Source organism: Coturnix japonica, chromosome 13, assembly GCF_001577835.2.
Source record: "Coturnix japonica isolate 7356 chromosome 13, Coturnix japonica 2.1, whole genome shotgun sequence".
Lineage (NCBI taxonomy): Eukaryota > Metazoa > Chordata > Aves > Galliformes > Phasianidae > Coturnix > Coturnix japonica.
In genome coordinates, this window is record NC_029528.1 from 844,633 (window position 1) to 861,212 (window position 16,580).

Below are 16,580 nucleotides of genomic sequence, written 5' to 3' on the forward strand. Positions count from 1 at the left end.
AATACAGAAATGCTTGACTGAAATCAACTGACAGCGAGCAGTCTTGTTGTTGCAGGTACTGTCATCACATTTACAGAAATCATTACGAAATTCACTTTAAGAAGTGGTAATCTGCATTGGTGGTACAGAGGTTGTACTGATGAGAAGCACGGTCTTTTTCAGAGTTATTTGTGTTCTGGGTTTGTTTTTGAGGTTTCTTTTGCTACCAATGCAGCCACACCTCACTGCGTTTATTTTTGTGTCGTTAAGGTTTCAGAAACTTACACCTGGATGACCAAATGACCCTTCTGCAGTACTCCTGGATGTTCCTAATGGCTTTTGCTTTAGGATGGAGATCATACAAACAATCAAATGGAAACCTCCTGTGCTTTGCACCAGATCTGATTATTAACGAGTAAGTAAGACTGCATCCTTGTCTAGTTTTTACCATGGAGATGTCAGGCTGCTGCAGCCTATCCGTTTTCTGCACAGGAGAGGGGAGTCACTGGGCAGCAAAGGTGTGAGGATTCCAGGTCCCTTTGTTGTTTGCAGCGTTGTTTTCCTTCCTGCAGATCACTTAGTTTTCACACAGGTTGAGTGAAAGAGAAACCTTTGCAGTACTGAGTGCATTTGTTTCCATGAAGGTTTGTGGGAGGTGCTCATATGAAATGTCCCATTCTGTGACCCTTCCTGCTCCATTCGTTGCAATCATTCATCTCACCAGAGCCAAAGAAGCTGAATCTAGAAGTAACTGTGAGATGGAGGGAGAGGCTTAACAAACTGCACCGTGTGCTGCGTGTTTGGTGTATAAAAGTAATCTTAGCAGTTGTACTGAATTCTGGATCAGTTAAATGTTTATATCTGAGCATGGTTAAAATCTGGCTAAAAAGGCTGCGAGTGGAAAGGCTTATATGCTGTACTTTTGTTTAACTTTGCTATCAGTTTTCAAAAGAAAAATGAATTTGCTTCAGTATCATGACAGCCTTCTTATAATGAGCGTCATCTTCCTTGTGTTTTTTGAAGTGGTGTTGTGTGGTCATCTGTGCCCTGGAGGACTGAAATAGGGAAGTCTGGCAGAGGAGGAGGTGGGCAGTGAGCTTGGCTTGAGCTATGGGGGGTAGAAGTGGTTGGTGCAGATGTGTGCACTGTGCAATGCTTCCCAGCTGCTGCCCTCCGATGTGGCTGCAGGTCGGCCTGGCTGTGCATCTCGTGCTGGGGAGCCCAGGCTGCCTGTAAGGCTCCCCTGCTGGGATGCTCTGTGCTGCCAGCCATGCTCGGCTTCTTTGCCGTGCTTCTCTTGCTTTGAGGCTGCTCAGCTATTACATGCTGCAGCCGCTCCTTGGGCAGGGCTAGCAGAGCTCCAGACTGCTCTGTCACTGCCTCCTCCAGTGTGGTAATGCTAACAGTGCTGCTGTGTGCTGAGATGTGTTGTCTGTGCTTTGGATTAGTTGCTGAGATTGTGTTGTGGGTGTCAATGTTGGAGGTTGCTGGTCAGAGCCATCTGAGATCTAGCTCAGCCACCTGCAGGTTCCAGTCAGCAGGATGTGATCACTGTGGGTTTGCCACTATTATTTTCATCAAATGAAGCAGTCCATGTAGTGCTGTGCAGGGCCGTGGGCACCTACAGACACTGAATTTGTCCAGCTTCGTGATTCCACTAATAAGGATTTGAAGAGCAATGTGAGTAACAGGTTCTGATCCATGGCCCAGTTCCCCCCTACAGGCAGTGCTGTCCCTTGGGCACGTTTTGAGACAGTGCTCACAATGTTTTTGTTCCTATTGCACTTCAGTTCCTGTTCTCCCCAGTCTGTTCTCTGCTTAGAAAACAGTGGTGGTTACATTTGCTATGAGATTGGCCATTTACATTTCATAATACTCTTTTTTGTTCCCATTTGTTTGCTTGAATAGTCTTCCATGTAAATATATATCCAGGCTTTCATAAGCTTTAATGATTTCTTTGTAGTTATTTTATTTTCTTTTGGAGAACAAGGGTAGGGGACAGATGTGTGCCCATCCGTGTACTTCTGCTGATTAAGGTTATTAGAATATGTCTGTGAAATAAAGTAGTTTCCCCATGGTGGAAATTGAAGTAACCGACATCACTAATAAACATGAGAGCATCTCATTTGCTACATGTCAGAGATCTCCTGTGGTTTCATCAGTGGGTCAAAACGGCAGCGCTTTGCAGTGAAGTATGTGCCAGTGCTCTTAAAAAGCAAGAGTAATCCTCTTCTACTCAGTGTGAATTCTCCAACGTGTTCTGGTTCGCAGTTCCAGTGTGTGGACTGTTCATTAAGATGACATTTGTTTTCAATAACTTTTGTTGACTGAGAGAACTGCAGTTCCTTCTGACTCCTCCTCCGGTGTGCTTCAGGTTCCCTATAAATCTCTCTGGTCATAACTTTTTATGTACTACTGAGCAATAAAACACAGCCACCCCTGCGTTAGCCGTGGCGATTCCTGAGTGGTGCATAAAGACACAGTGTGAGCCGCAGAGCACAGTGCTGAAGGGCTGTGCCATTGGGAATGGCTGGAATGGTGGGGAGGGCAGGAGAGTTGTCATGTACATCAAGAGAATGGCATACAGAGCAGGTCAGCTCATGCTCTGCTTGGTACCAGGTTCAAAAGATAGCACTGTGGCACACGATATTCCCCAAAAGGCACTGCTGTTTATTTGGTGCTTTTTCCTGAGATGTTTTGTGTTGATTTTTCACCCAGCCGCTCCTTCACTGCTCCCCAACCTCAGGGTCTTAATTAAGATAACATCTATTACATTATAGTGACTTATCATGTATTTAGTCTGCTTCCTGTGTTATGTACATGTACAGCATACATATATGTAGAACTCTGGTGCAAGCTGTAGAAAAGCTTGGCAGTTCAATGCTGAGGCTTTAAACCATCACCTGGTTGCTGGGGAGCTGTGAGTGCTGCTGGTTCAGTGGTGCTGTGCCACCACAGTGCGGTGCTGAACGCCCTCAGGCCGCTCACAGCCTCTGCTTGTGTCACTTTGGTGATGGAGCTGCAGTGAGGGATGCTCAGTTGTGCTCACTGAGTGCACAGATGGCCTTTGATTGAGGCCTGGCTTTAGAAAGAAGGTTTTGAAAGTTGTGTCTTAGGATTCAGGCTGTGTTTGCATGTACATCATCTGAGCTTTTGCTGTTCTTAGGTTTGAGGTCATCTCCTTTGTCCATACAGAGCTGAGTACCGCAGCTCTGCTTTGGTGCTGCTGGAACTGAAAGCAAGAAACTGTTAGTTACAGCTTTATAAGCAGTGTTTTATCAGTGCTGTTATTCCCAGCGGGTTTTTTTTGACCATGCTCTTGTAACCAGTTCTGTGCAGTCCATATTGTCTGATTTTCAGGAGGCAGCATCTTGTTTACTGGTTTTCCTATGGGCTTGGCAGAGCCCAATGACTCAGCAGTGCTGAACACCATCACATGCTTTTATCAACACAGGTCTCACACGTGTGTGTGCACACTAAGTGTGACTTACACAGGCTGCCATTTGTGTTGCATTTGAGCCTGATGCCTGACTTGCACGTTCCTTTCTGTTTACCAAAGCAAAAGATTAGATATTACAGAACAGAAATGTGTTTTGAATCAGGCTGGTTACACAGTCACTAACGCAGAATTGCTGCCGAGATGATAAACTGCCATTAGTCAGCTGCTTCAATCTCAGCTTCTGTGAAGGGCAGGAGTTGCACAAATGTTGCACTGTTGCACTGTGTGCTGTGTTGCACTGTGTGCTGTGTTGCACTCTGCTTGGCAAGCTGCTCACTCTGCTCCCATCAGCACTTTTCAAGCTCGGGGTACCAGCAGCACTCAGACCTTCCTTTCCCCTGGCTGCACAGGGCTGGTCCCCACTGGGGCTTTGCTTGGAGGCCCTGTAGTTGGTCAGGTTCTGCTCCTCCCTCTGTGCTGGCAGCTGAGCTCGTTTCATTCCCACAGGGCAGTGAGGGCCAGAGCTGGGCCATCTTCCCAGCCCTCCCCCTCACTGCCCCCGGCACAGCACAGCCCTCTATTGACTCAGCCCTGGGCAGACGGGCTGTGCTGCGCGCTCAGCTTTTGGGGACTGCCATTGGTATTAACATAAATGTGCATGGAGGTAGAATGGATTCCCAGACTCGGGGTGATGACTGCATCTGCAGCAGATGGAAACAAATGACGGGCTGACCCATTTCATAACATTTCTTTTAACCTTCTGCCCAGAAATGGTCATACTCTTACATGAGGAAGACTGCTGAGCCCTGTTGTGGAATGTGTTGGAATTACCCAATTGGATGGCTGTTCGATGCCCTTTGACACAACCCAGAGGGCTCAGCAGAAGGTCTTCCAAGTGGCTGAGCAGTGCACACCAACAGCACTGTGTCAGGTGCCCTGAGCAGCAGCCTGCATGCAGCGCCCTGCACAGACCCAGAGCATGCTGGCTGTTTGCACTGTGAGCCCAGCACGGCGCTGGTGTTTGAGTTCGGGGCTGTGCATGCACACATGCAGCTACAGGAGCCCTGACTGCCCAGTGCTGCAGTGAGCAGGCCTGTCGTGCCTCAGAAGGAACGGGTCAGTGTTTGCATTTGGAAATGACTGAGTTTTCTGGATTTGTGCTTTACGTGGTTTTTAGGAGGTCTGAATCACTTGTATTTCTTGCTCTTTCAAAACCATCTGAATTCCTCTTATTCTTAGGGTTTTGCACCTCAAGGAAGGCGAATGTGTTTTGTGTTGGCCAAGGGTTTCCTATGCTGCTTTCCAGCATGCCTCTGAGATTATGTTACATTTCTGTTGCATGCATTGGCTCTTGCAGGATTGAAAATGGAGAACTGAAAAACACCAGCAGCTCCGGAGGAAATGGAGCCATTTCATAACCAAATACTACTCTTACACTGGGATTCAATTTTGTTTCTTTGTTGAGATTTTGATATTGAATAGAAAATGTTTTGGAAAAGGTAACGCTGTGTTTCAATATGCCATATTCTCCTGATGCTGCAGTTCAGGGCCACTGTTTACATGTGGTGACCAAGACACTCACTCTAAGGGAGTTCCCTGGAGAAAAATGAAGGCTCTTTTGCTGTAAGCCAAATCCTGACATCTGCCACCGCACCAGTCCTGAGGGAAGGATGGAGCAACTTAGATTTGGAACCTTAAGACGCCATTTAACTAATTGTTGTCTTTATTTCTCAGGCAGAGAATGAATCTACCCTGTATGTATGAACAATGCAAACATATGCTGATGGTTGCCCGCGAGCTGTCACGACTTCAAGTCTCATATGAAGAGTATCTCTGCATGAAAACATTGCTTCTCCTCTCTACAAGTAGGTGAACACTTTAACACCTGTGTGAACAATGTGAGCTTACCTTGTCAGTGACATGAAATGTGTGCAGTGTGGTACTGTGTGAGGTGCCTGATCACAAATAGCATTTCCTCCCCAGAAACGAGACTAAACTCTCCCAAAAGTTATTGAAAGGTTGTTAAATACAACTGCTGCTTTCTGCATTTGCATCTAGAAAGTACATAGTGGATTTGTGATAGATAAGGTAGATGTATGTACTATGCTGCAGTGGCTTTTCATGACTTTCAATAAGATGAGCTGTGGTTGGAACAAGTCACAACTTAATAGCGTTCTATCCTCTGTATTGCACAGAAGGTCAAAGGATAGCACCAAAATAGTCCTTTTCTGGACTATACAGAATGATGCTGATTTGGAGCACCGTGTAAATGATTCTACAATGTTATTTTCACTCTATATGATTATTCCTTTCTACCTGATGATTTTTTTCCCTCTCTTCACACTCTGTGTTGTTGTAACTCCCTGAAAAACTTTAATTTTAACCCTGGCTCGGTGCAGTGCAGACTGAGAATAGCTGGATAAATATATCTGGGATGTGTGTGTGCACTCGGGGAGGTGTGAGCAGGGGGGCTGTGAGCGATGCCAGCACTTTTGTCGGCCCCTCAGGGATCCCCAGGCTGGCAGCCCTTTGCACAGGGGTGCTACTGAAAAGGAACCATCACCACCACAGCTCCTCACTGCTGCTGTTTGTGAAGGCTGCAAACTTTGCTCAGATGGGAGATTTAAAGTTAAAACCTCTCCTGAAGATTCCTGACGTGTTTTGGATGTAAGGGAGGCCAACTTTCCTACAGGAACTGGAAATTTCCTGATGGGAATTTCCATGTCAGGAGTGGGAAGGAGACCGCCTTAGTAGAATTGAGCCCATTCACAAGCAATGTGTGACAAGCGCTGGCGTGAGCCAGCAGAAGGCTTCTTTGTTGTCCCTGCACTGAAAGACAATACAGCCTCACATTGCTCTTGGAGCCCCGTGTTGTGTAAGTGGTACACTGTGGCACTTCTGAGAATTGAAGTGCTGAAATGTGCATCGTTTTGTTAATCTGTGACTTCACAACTGAAATTTCTGGTTGCTGCATTCCCTGGTGTCTTTTCTAAGAGGAAGAAGAGGGATTCAGTGGAACCCTGGGGGACAGAGCGCACATTGCGTGTGGCTGTCACTCACAGACCCTCCTCCTTACACACATGGACACAGCTGGGGGCAGTGCCATGATGCCATCTCCTGCATGAGCCAGGCAGGCTGTGGCACTGCAGGCCCTCGAAGGGGCTGTGTTTCAGGGGTCTCCTTTCACCCTGTCCTCTTTTCCTCTTTTCCTTTCCATCTGCTCTGTCTGTGCTCCCTCTTCGGTAGCTCTTGTTCTCTTCAGTGCGGGGACCAAAAGCTGCACCTCGTGGGCAGGGCCACATGTGTGTCCATCTGCCCAGTGCACCCATGCTTGGCCTTGGGAAGGGCCTTCCTGCCAGCAGCATGCGGTGCCAGCCCACCTGCCCTCCATCTTCATCCCTCCTTGTTCCTGGGCTGCCTGTGGTTGTGTATGATCTTTGCTTGGCCAGCAGCACCGTGCTGTCTGTTGAACCAGTCAGTTGTCTCAACTTCCTTTCTTCCTTCTTTCTCAGCTCTCATTTCATTTCATTTCATTATTGAAAATTGAGTCCTTTTGGTCGTTTTTGTGTAACTGATGTAAGATTGCTTAACTAATAGCACAGTTCACAGATGTATAACCTAGATGTGTGTCATGTTCCAGTTCCTAAGGAAGGCCTGAAGAGCCAGACTTTGTTTGAAGAAATTCGCATGACATACATAAAGGAGCTGGGAAAGGCCATAGTGAAAAGAGAAGGGAACTCGAGCCAGAACTGGCAGCGGTTCTATCAGCTGACGAAGCTGTTGGACTCTATGCACGATGTAAGTCCTGAAGGGCACGTTCCAGAGGAGTGGCCGGGATGTGGCTGTGCACTGCTCTGCCCTCAACTTTGCTTCAGGGCCCAAATGCTGTGGGCTGGGAGGTGGTACTTGCTGTCTAACAAAGGACCAGGTGAAGGAGATGAACTTTCTGCTCTCAGAGCTCCTTTTCAATGGTCTCTGTGTCAATTAGATCTTCAATTAGCGCCTGTTTCAGTCTCTGGTTTTTAAAAACTATATTTCTGTAAAATTGAGGAACCGTGTTCCCCGAATGCACAGAGCTGCTGTGCTGTGGCTCAGCTGGATAGAGTGAGGCAGATTTCAAGCCCTCAGTTTTTCTCTCCCCATTAGTTTACCTGGAAAGATTTTATTCAGATTATCCACGTTTCTGTTATTTATACGCTAAGATCAGAGCTGATACAGCGTGCCTCCAATGTTTGTAGGGACCTGGCATCATCTCTCAGCTGGATTTGTGTGAGGATGGAATGGATGGGATTGATGGGTGAGGCTGAGCTGAGGGCAGCCGCTGGCAGAGCACGGCTCAGAGGGGAGGGATGGGGAAGCTGTGCTGCTGCGAGCACCGTGTGAAAGTAACGCTCTGCTTTGTCCCCTGTAGGTGGTTGAAAATCTTCTGAGCTTTTGCTTCCAGACGTTTTTGGATAAATCCATGAGTATTGAGTTCCCAGAAATGTTGGCAGAGATCATCAGCAACCAGATACCAAAATACTCAAATGGAAATATAAAGAAGCTCTTATTTCATCAGAAGTGACTGCCTTAATACAAAAGGGTTGCCTTAAGAAAACGTCAAACGATAGCTTTTTTCTTTATTTTTTTTCCTTTTTTTTTTTTTCTTTATTTTTTTGTAAAGACAGAACCTACCAGACTTGTTCATTTTGTCCTTGCAGCGGTGTTTCTTTTGTAATTACGCACTACATGTGGTTTACAGAGGGCCAAGATTTAGGCTATAGAAGCAGCGGATTCCTCACATTTGATACATAACTGGGGAGAGGGGAAAGGAGGACAAACCTTGCTTACCAGAAATCCCACTTTCTCCCCATGCGCAACATCGATGGGTGCATCACAACCACCGGTGCCGAGATGTGCGGCTGTGACGGACGTTCTGCTCATTCATTTCTGCAGTCGGCTGGAGGCAGTTTTTGGGTTTTTTTAGTAACGCATTTTGGGTTTTCTTTTTTCTTTTTTTCTTTTTTTTCTTTTTTTTCTTTTTTTTAAAGTTAAAGTAGCGTTTTGGTTTCTGCATGTAACCTGAAGAAAGTTTACAAGTGTATATCAGAAAAGGGAAGTTGTGCCTTTTATAGCTATTACTGTCTGGTTTTAGCAATTTCCTTTCACTTTATATACCGTGAACGAGGCTTGTTCATTTTTTCTTACATAATTTTTTTGTAATACTTCAAGATGCCTATTGTACAGCTGGGTTTTTAAGGCGGGGCAGCTCGTAGCTTTCCTAAATGACCTCTAGACGTTAATCCTTGAGTATATCCGTGTGAAAACGGGTTGGGTTTTCTAACCTGATAGCTTTCAACTGTCGAGGTGACCGTAAAATTTGGCATTTTTTAAGGGCCAGGGTTGGGTGGGAGAAACGCTCTCAAATCTAATTTCAGTAGATGCGAATGAAACAAATACTTTTGGTATAATGTACAAAAGCGTTGGATATGCAGATTCATAGAAAATTAACACAGTCCTAACGGGATGTAAACAAGCAGGTTATTTTATATACGTATATATATATTTAAAAAAAAAAAAAAAAAAAGCCTGATTTTTGCATATAATGCAACAGCCATAACTACGAGAGTCACGGGCTGCGTTGATGCCAAGAAGATCAGTCCTGACTGCCCATCAGGAAACCTTCAGGAAAATATGCATAGCTTAAGAAAAGTTTACTTCTGTGCGGAGAAACTCGCGTTTTCTGTACACCGAAACCTATCATGGTGCAGGTATCTGTGGGAGGACGTCCATGGTGTGAGAGGCAGACGTGTGTCGTTGCGCCCGGTGCTCCGGTTCCGTTCTATTCGTGCCCTACGGGCTCTAAGCGCTCTCTCCCCGGTGCCATGTTGGCTCTGCACAGCGGAGCGGCCGCCGCCGTCTGCACCTCCGCACGTCCCAACCCCAAACCGCGCCGCACCGCCGCCTCTCGCCGACTGCTTCGCCCTTTTCCTCAGGAGCAGGAGAGCTCCGCTGCCGGCTTCGTGGTCTCAGAGGTGTACGTCCGCCCTTGTCTTTGTACGGCTGCATCCCTTCCTATCGAGTGACTAGCGTGCCATAAATCTGCCATAGGTCTCGTGAATTTCTCCTCGTTGCCATGGTTAGCTGTATTTTAAACCATTTAGAAGCTGTAGTAGCCTTTTCTACCTGCACCTTAACGATTTTCTGTATCTTGAAATTGAAATATTTACCGAGCCACTCTAAAATTCGATTTGTACTGAAAGTGGCCCATATTATTTGTGTACCGGTGGCGAGAAAAATCATCTGGGAAGATACAAAACCTAATATATTTTTGTATTTAGTTATAGTTTCCGATACGTGTAATCGGTATATTCGCTGATCTGAGAAAAGAAGGGAAGGGCTACTGCAGCTTTAAAAGCAATTTATTAATGACTGTAAAATAGCTTGTATAGTGTATAATAAGGATGATTTTTAGATGACAGATTGCTTTATCATGATACATGTAATTATATTTTTTGTAGGGGTCACGGATGTGCTGAATGGTAACCCGTGCCAGCCGTGCTTTGTCTGGAGGTAGTGCTGAAGGCGCTGGCATTCAGCATCCAAAGAAGTACTCTGTCAGAAAGGAAAACAAACAAACAAACAAAATCACCTGTGTTCAGTGGCTGTTTTTAAGGTTGAATTTGCATTTCTCCTATCACTGTGTCAAAGTGCAAGTCGGACCTTGGACGGGACGCTCCCCTCCATGCCTCTGCGTGAGCGGATGGGTTCCCTTCGTAGACAGCCGCGCGTGCCGCAGCAAAAGCAACTGGAAACATTGGGCAATAATATGATACAGGTACCAGCAATATGTAAATACAGAGTGTAGGTTGTTCACAACACACCAGTATCTTGCTGCCATTCAGCAGGAGTTTGTTTCCGAGTGAGATAGGAAACTAAATTTTCATCCTTTCTTAAATCTTTTTGAATGTTATACCTATTAAAGGAAAAGATGCTATATTCAGTACTTTGGAGTAAAATATCATCTTTAATAAAAAAAAATAAATAATAATCGTTCTCTTCTCTTTGAATGATCTGTACAAAGCACGTATGTTTTATGGCAGTTCAGGTGCCCTTCAGTGCTTGGGGACAGCTCTGGGCCCCACTCAGCCCACGGGCTGCACACTGTGGTGCTGCACTCCATTGCTGGAGATCCACCATTGCAGGCAGTGTGTGCAGCCCTGCTGCAGAGCTGGTGTGCACAGACACTTCTGCTCTCTTTCGGTCTCTTTTTTTGCCTTGGCTGTACTTTTTCCTTCTTTTCCTGTTCTCCCCACCCCGCCCCCCAGCACAGAATTAACTACAGTGAATGTGAACAAATTGTCGTTGTCGCGATAGAGGCGGTGACAGGAGAGGAGAGGGAAGGAGAGGCTGCTGCCCCTCTGCTCTGTGTGCCTGTAGGTTCCTTTTGGTTCACGAGTGTAAGGAAGGAAGGCAGCTGTGGTGTTTGGAGATGGCGTTTGTGCTGTACGCGCTGAGTTTGAAGAGTCACGGTTACAAACATGTGCTTTAGTGAGCAGTGAGGAGTACGTGTCGTGTGTGTCGTTAGTCCTTGTAGCACTGGGCAGTGTCTGCGCTCCGGGTAAAGCAGGGAGAACGGCGACTTGTGTCCCTTCAGTGCCTTATCACAGTGCGTGCGTCCGCGCGGGGCATCGCGCTTGGGGCTGCACGGGGCGATAGGAGCGGCCTTACGGAGGGCAGCGGGGATGCGCCAGGGGCTGGTGCCGCTCTGGGCTTCAAAATGACCTCGCCCTTTTTTTGCTATGACAGGTCAGGAATAGGAGGAAGTGCCTGGGTGAGGGTCAGCCCGGTCCTGTTCCGCAGCTGTGGCCGTGGCTTTGGGGTGAGCGCTGTCGGTCGGAGAGCCACAGCCCGGCACCGCGCAGACCCCGCGGCCACCGTCGGTGTCACATAGGAACCAAACGTTGGGGGAAGGAGTGGAGCCGCTCCCGATGGTGGGAGAAGTGGGTGCTGGGGAAGGCTGAGTGTGAAACACACCCCACCTCCACTAACCGCGTAACAGCGTGCGTCGGCCGTGTGTCAGTACTCTATTTTGTATATTAAATGAAAGATATATAACGGGGACAAATCCTATATCGTACCGGTGTATGGCATTATTAAAAAAATAAAAATTAAAAAAAAAATCATTATTTTTATCACAGTAATTTTAAACAGCATAAAAAAGAAAAAGAATTAAACCAGTGACTCCTGTTTAAAACTGAAAGTTGTAGTTTTTTATTCATGCTGAATAATTCTGTAGTAACAAGTCTGTAGTTTTCACCGACTCAGTGAAATGTTGGACTGTAAAAGCTTGTGTGGAATTGTTGAGCATTTATTTTTTCATTTAAATTTGCTGTTCTGGTAATACGAAGCCACACATCTGTACAGAAGTTGCAGTAAATGTGAGAGCCATTTACAGCAATGCCGAGTAATGGACAGAAACCATACAATAAAATTCTGCTTTTTTCATTAAAAGGCTCCAAGATGCTTTTGTGGAGTTATTGCCACGTTCCTGGGTGCCCTCACACTGTCACTGTGCCCTTCCCCCCCCCTTCCAACCCATACACACACACACTGCATTTAGAGTGAAGCCAATTGCTGCTGCAGTTCAGATCCTGAGTGAGGGAATTTCTGCTAATTGTGTTTGGAGGAGCGTTTTAATTTGAAATCATGACCTGCATTTTCCAGCCCTCACCACCGAGGATCTCATGTTGGGAGCCCCAGTCAAAGCAGTCTGTACCCCTGGGGCAGTGCAGGCTGTGGGGCTGTGCCCCGCTGCTGCAGTCCTTAGTGCAGTTCATTGTCCCGCCGTCGCTTGGCCGAGCTGTGGGTGTGCTTCTCTCATTGCTGCCCCTCCATTGCCCCATTGAATAGCAGTGTAAGACCAGACGTGTAATAAAATCAGCTTTAATTGCAGCATAAAATGCCAACTTCCCAGCAGAGAATGGTTGATGGGGATTGTTTGCTGTCAGAACAAAGAGTTACATAAATTTCTCTTTGGTTCTTTCCACGCTCCACATCTGTAGGCCGGGGTTGGATGCCACACGAGAGCGGGACTGACAGCAACGGCATTTATTAGTGTGATGGTGGTGAAAAGACCCTGTAAGGGGTCACACTGGATCCTGAGGTGAAATAACTGCCTTCTGCCCACAGCACCATGGCATGGCCTGCACTGCGCTCAGCAGAGCTCCCCATGTACCACCACCATCCCCTTCGTCACACTGTGCTGCTCCAGAGGTGTCAGGATGGCTCCCATCAGTGTGGGGCCGGGCACCGTGCCGCGCTCATTGGGCATCCATCTCTATCTTCCAGGAAACCCAGATGGAACCCAGCGTGAGCCTGAGATCCGTGGTGCCCTTGCTTTGTTTTGTTCATGCTATCCCAATAAAACGACAGAATTTGAGAATGCTTTGGCAAATATGCCACTAACAGAATTCGGGTGTCCCAGCCCTCGGCCCCTGCGGCATCACCCCCACCCGCTGTGGTGGGCAGGGGCTCCTCCAGAACCTCAGAGTGAGCCCAGGATTCCATGGGGATGTCCAGGAGTGGCTGCAGGAGTGCGAACCCCAGCACAAGGCACGGAGATGCCCAGAGCTCCGGTACCGGGTACAGGAAGGAACTCACAGTCAGCGGAACCTCGGAGGTCCGCTCTCCTTCCACTGCGCCGCCGGCTGTGGCACCGCTCCGCGGAGTAATTAAGGCTATTCCCTGAGGTCACCGCAGGGAGCTTTAAGTTTAAAAAATAACAAGTAAGTGGAATCCTTCTAATTATAGGCTCCGTTGGTTCGAGATTAAACCGCATGAATAGGGTGAGGAGAAACTGCTGATGCGGCATTTAACGCGGCCGCTAATTGCATCGCTAATGTGACGGGATGGGGCGACGCTTCCTGCGGGAGGGGCCCGACTCCGCATAAGTGCCCATTGTGCCCGGAGAGGCGGAGGGGGGGAGGCTGGAGCTGCTATGGCCCCGCGATAGACCCCGATCCCCGGGACACCACGGGGCTGAGCTGAGTGCGCTGCAGTGACACGGCTTTGTCCACACGGGCCCTTACGTGACTGTACAGGCACAGAGGTGTATATGCACTTATACATGCACGGCTTTGTATGTGTATCTATTCAGAGACATATACGTTTGCTTGCTCTGCATGTTTGTATCCAGCACATTACCAGAGGAGCACATGCATGCCCCTAAGCCCCACGCAGTGCTCCTGCAGCCACCCCGCCTCCTTCTCCCCCCTCTCAACACACGGTGGAGGTGAATCTGGAGGAGCAGGGTGTGCCAAGGGGATCGGGAGCTCTGCAAGGACCGTATTTGTCCAATAAGCCATTAAGAAGCATTATCTGCCAAAACAATGCACAGTTTGGGCGTTGTTTTTCCCTTGCCAGAAGTACGATGGTTTTCCCGTTTTTCCTTTTCATGGATTAATTCATGCTGCTCTACAAACTGCTTTTCCTTTCCTGTGGCCATGGGTCGCTCTGTGCAGCTGCGCTGGGATGGAGGAGGTTGGTTCTGTGGGGCAGAATGCAGAACCCGCAGGCAGAGCTGCAGAGCCCTCCCTGAGCAATGTGTGCTCATAGCACTGTGCAGGGCTGAGCCCTCCGGCCACCCCCGCCACCCCACAGCTCATCCCCCTTCCTGAGTGCGTCACAGAGTTTTAGAGCCCAGGTGCTACTTTCTGGGCATCTTTGTCTGAGGTTTAGGAGCAGAACTGCCTTCATTAGCAGAGGGAGCGTTCATAATGGGTGATAGCAGGTGCTGCCTGGTGAGCTGCCAGCAGCTGTGCTGCATTACCACTGCTCTGCAGTGTGGCTGGGGGTCCCAGCTCCTCATACACAGCACAGGGCTGAAACACCTGTTTTTTTAGGGGGAAAAAAAACAAAAAACAAACAAAAAAAAAACCACCACAAATTTCTAACCTTTATTTCCCAAAAGCTAAAAAATCAAATTAGCCCAAATGTACCAACTATAATTGCTTTGAGGTTTCTGGTTCATTAGAATAATTAAAATACTGTTCACTTTCTAAGCAGAATCTGTCCCTTCAGCATAGGTGATGTTCCTGTTAATTTGCCTTAAACCGACCCAGCTCAGGGGTTACAACACCACAGGTGTGTGCACAGCTCTACCATCAGACCCCCACATCCCCACACTGCAGCTGTGGAAGTGCTCAGCTGTGCCATGGGAGAACTGCAGGGATCCATCGCCATCCCAATGGGCACACAGAGCTGTTCCTGTGCGCTGCTATTGCTTTTCTCACTCTGCTGATGTCTGCTGCTCCAACGCAGGCGCAGTGATGAAGCGCTGCTGGGAAAGAAGAATGAATGGTAGGAAAAGCAAATCCCATTTGGTGCAGGAGGTTCCCCTGTGGTGCAGGGGGTGGTGGGACAGAGCGGGCCGACAGTGGAAAGCAGCTCCTGTGCAGCCAGGGAAATCAGGTTCCCAGTCCTGAGCAGGAGCCTGGCGCTGCTCTGTGTGCTTCTGCGTCCTGCAGCAGCCCGGACACATTTGCAGACACACCACATGCACAACCCATTCCAGGCAGCCCTGTCAGGGGATATTTCTGGTCTGTGGATTTTATTACTGAGTGCTATTCCAGGCCTGCTGTCATTTACTGCACCAGAATCACGAGATTTGTGCTATTTCAATCATTTCTTTGGAGCAGCCCAGGCACTGAGGAGAGGAGCTGGGCTGGGGTGAGCTCCCAGAGCCAGGCTGTTCACAGCTCACAGAGGCAGAAAGCTGTGGCTGCCACCTCTGGGATATGGGACACGGAGACCCTCTGCACTGTCTCATGGCAAAGGATAGTGCTGGTGTTCCAGCTCTGGACAGGGGCTGTATAATGTGCTGCTTTCAATGGGCTTTGAGTGGCCAACAGTGAAATGGGGATTGCACGAAGCCCTGTGTGTTACTGCCCCATGTCTGTGAGCACTCAGCTCTTGCAACCTCCCACTGCAGTGCCACACTGCTCCTGCTGTGAGCTGCGGGGCCTGGGGCTGAACTTACAGCCCATGAGGGCAGTGGGGAAACCTGCCCTGTAGGGCTGGAGCTGCCCAAGTCCACCAAACCCACTGCAGCCCCACAGGGATCCCACTCCATCCCACTGCTGCCTGGAGCCGTGGAAGCTGTGCTCTGCCAACAGCAGAGTGAAACAAAGAGCCAATGATGGTGCTGAGAGGTGACCACCACCCCAAAGAGACAAAGGGAATGTCCAGGGAGGGCCAGGACTTGCTCAGATGCTACTTGAGCTGCCTGGGTTTGTGCTGTGAAAGCTCTCAGACAAATCACAGAACTCCTCCGGTGTCAGCAGAGCCATCAGCTGCCTGCAGCTGGAGCCCCTAACGAGCATCTCCATCTCATCCTCACTTACAGCCTCTTCCAGGCTGTCAGCAGAAGCGAAACTAAAGTCAGAGCCATCATTCTTCTAAGGAAGATTCCAGAACTTCAAATACAATTTACAAAATAAAGTGGTGGGCAGCACCTGAAATAAATATAACAAAATGTCTGTGTCAGCATCACTGGGTTACAGCCGTGTGATGCTGTCATGTCCTGTAGCACGGCCACCAGTTGCTCAGCACAGCTGCTCCATGCAGCACCGCGCAGCCCTGCAACACACCAAGGGACCAGCAGAGCTGCCTGCAGCTGGCACTGAGGACACAGCTCCCACCTCCCACTGTGTGCCACAGCACCGAGCAGAGCACTGTGAGCACTGTGAGCACTGTGAGCACTGTGAGCACTGTGAGCACTGTGAGCAGCCGCCGCGCGCGGCTGTAATTAGCTGTAATGGTCTGGGCTGCAATTCAGGCCCCCGAGCTCAGCAGAAGTCATCTCGAGACAATTACCAGGAGGATGTTTTGTCTGACTGCTGAGACAGATGGGAATCTGAAAAATTCATGGCCAGGGCCTGAAATTGTTGCTGTCCCTGAGTAACGGCGGCTCGAAATACCCTCAGCAGGCAGCCCACCCCATGGAGCACAGGGCTGCAGCACAGCGCGGGCAGAGCCGGCTGCTCCCAGAGCAGAGGAGGAGCTGCATTAGTGCTGCACAACCCCACAGGAGCAGTGACAGCCCCCACCCCCAGCCCAGCAGTGCCCGGAGCATCCTCAGCGCCTGCCAGTCCTGCAGCACTACCCCAACCCCCAGGAAATC

General features: G+C 48.7%; 1 protein-coding gene across 4 annotated transcripts in view; it reads left to right on the forward strand.

Annotated features, from left to right (window-relative positions):
* The window catches only part of NR3C1 (nuclear receptor subfamily 3 group C member 1), a 52,414-nt gene extending 40,503 nt beyond the window's left edge, over positions 1-11,911 (forward strand). For 2 of the 4 annotated variants that reach the window (XM_015875474.2, XM_015875473.2), the window contains 4 exons: positions 250-394; positions 5,153-5,283; positions 7,059-7,216; positions 7,830-11,911. In XM_015875474.2, coding sequence (XP_015730960.1) covers positions 250-394; positions 5,153-5,283; positions 7,059-7,216; positions 7,830-7,982 — 587 coding nt within the window. In that variant the 3' untranslated portion in view covers positions 7,983-11,911. The remainder of the gene's footprint in view (positions 1-249; positions 395-5,152; positions 5,284-7,058; positions 7,217-7,829) is intronic. The other 2 variants (XR_001558119.2, XR_001558120.2) reach the window with 2 other exon arrangements.
* The last annotated feature ends 4,669 nt before the right edge of the window (positions 11,912-16,580 follow it).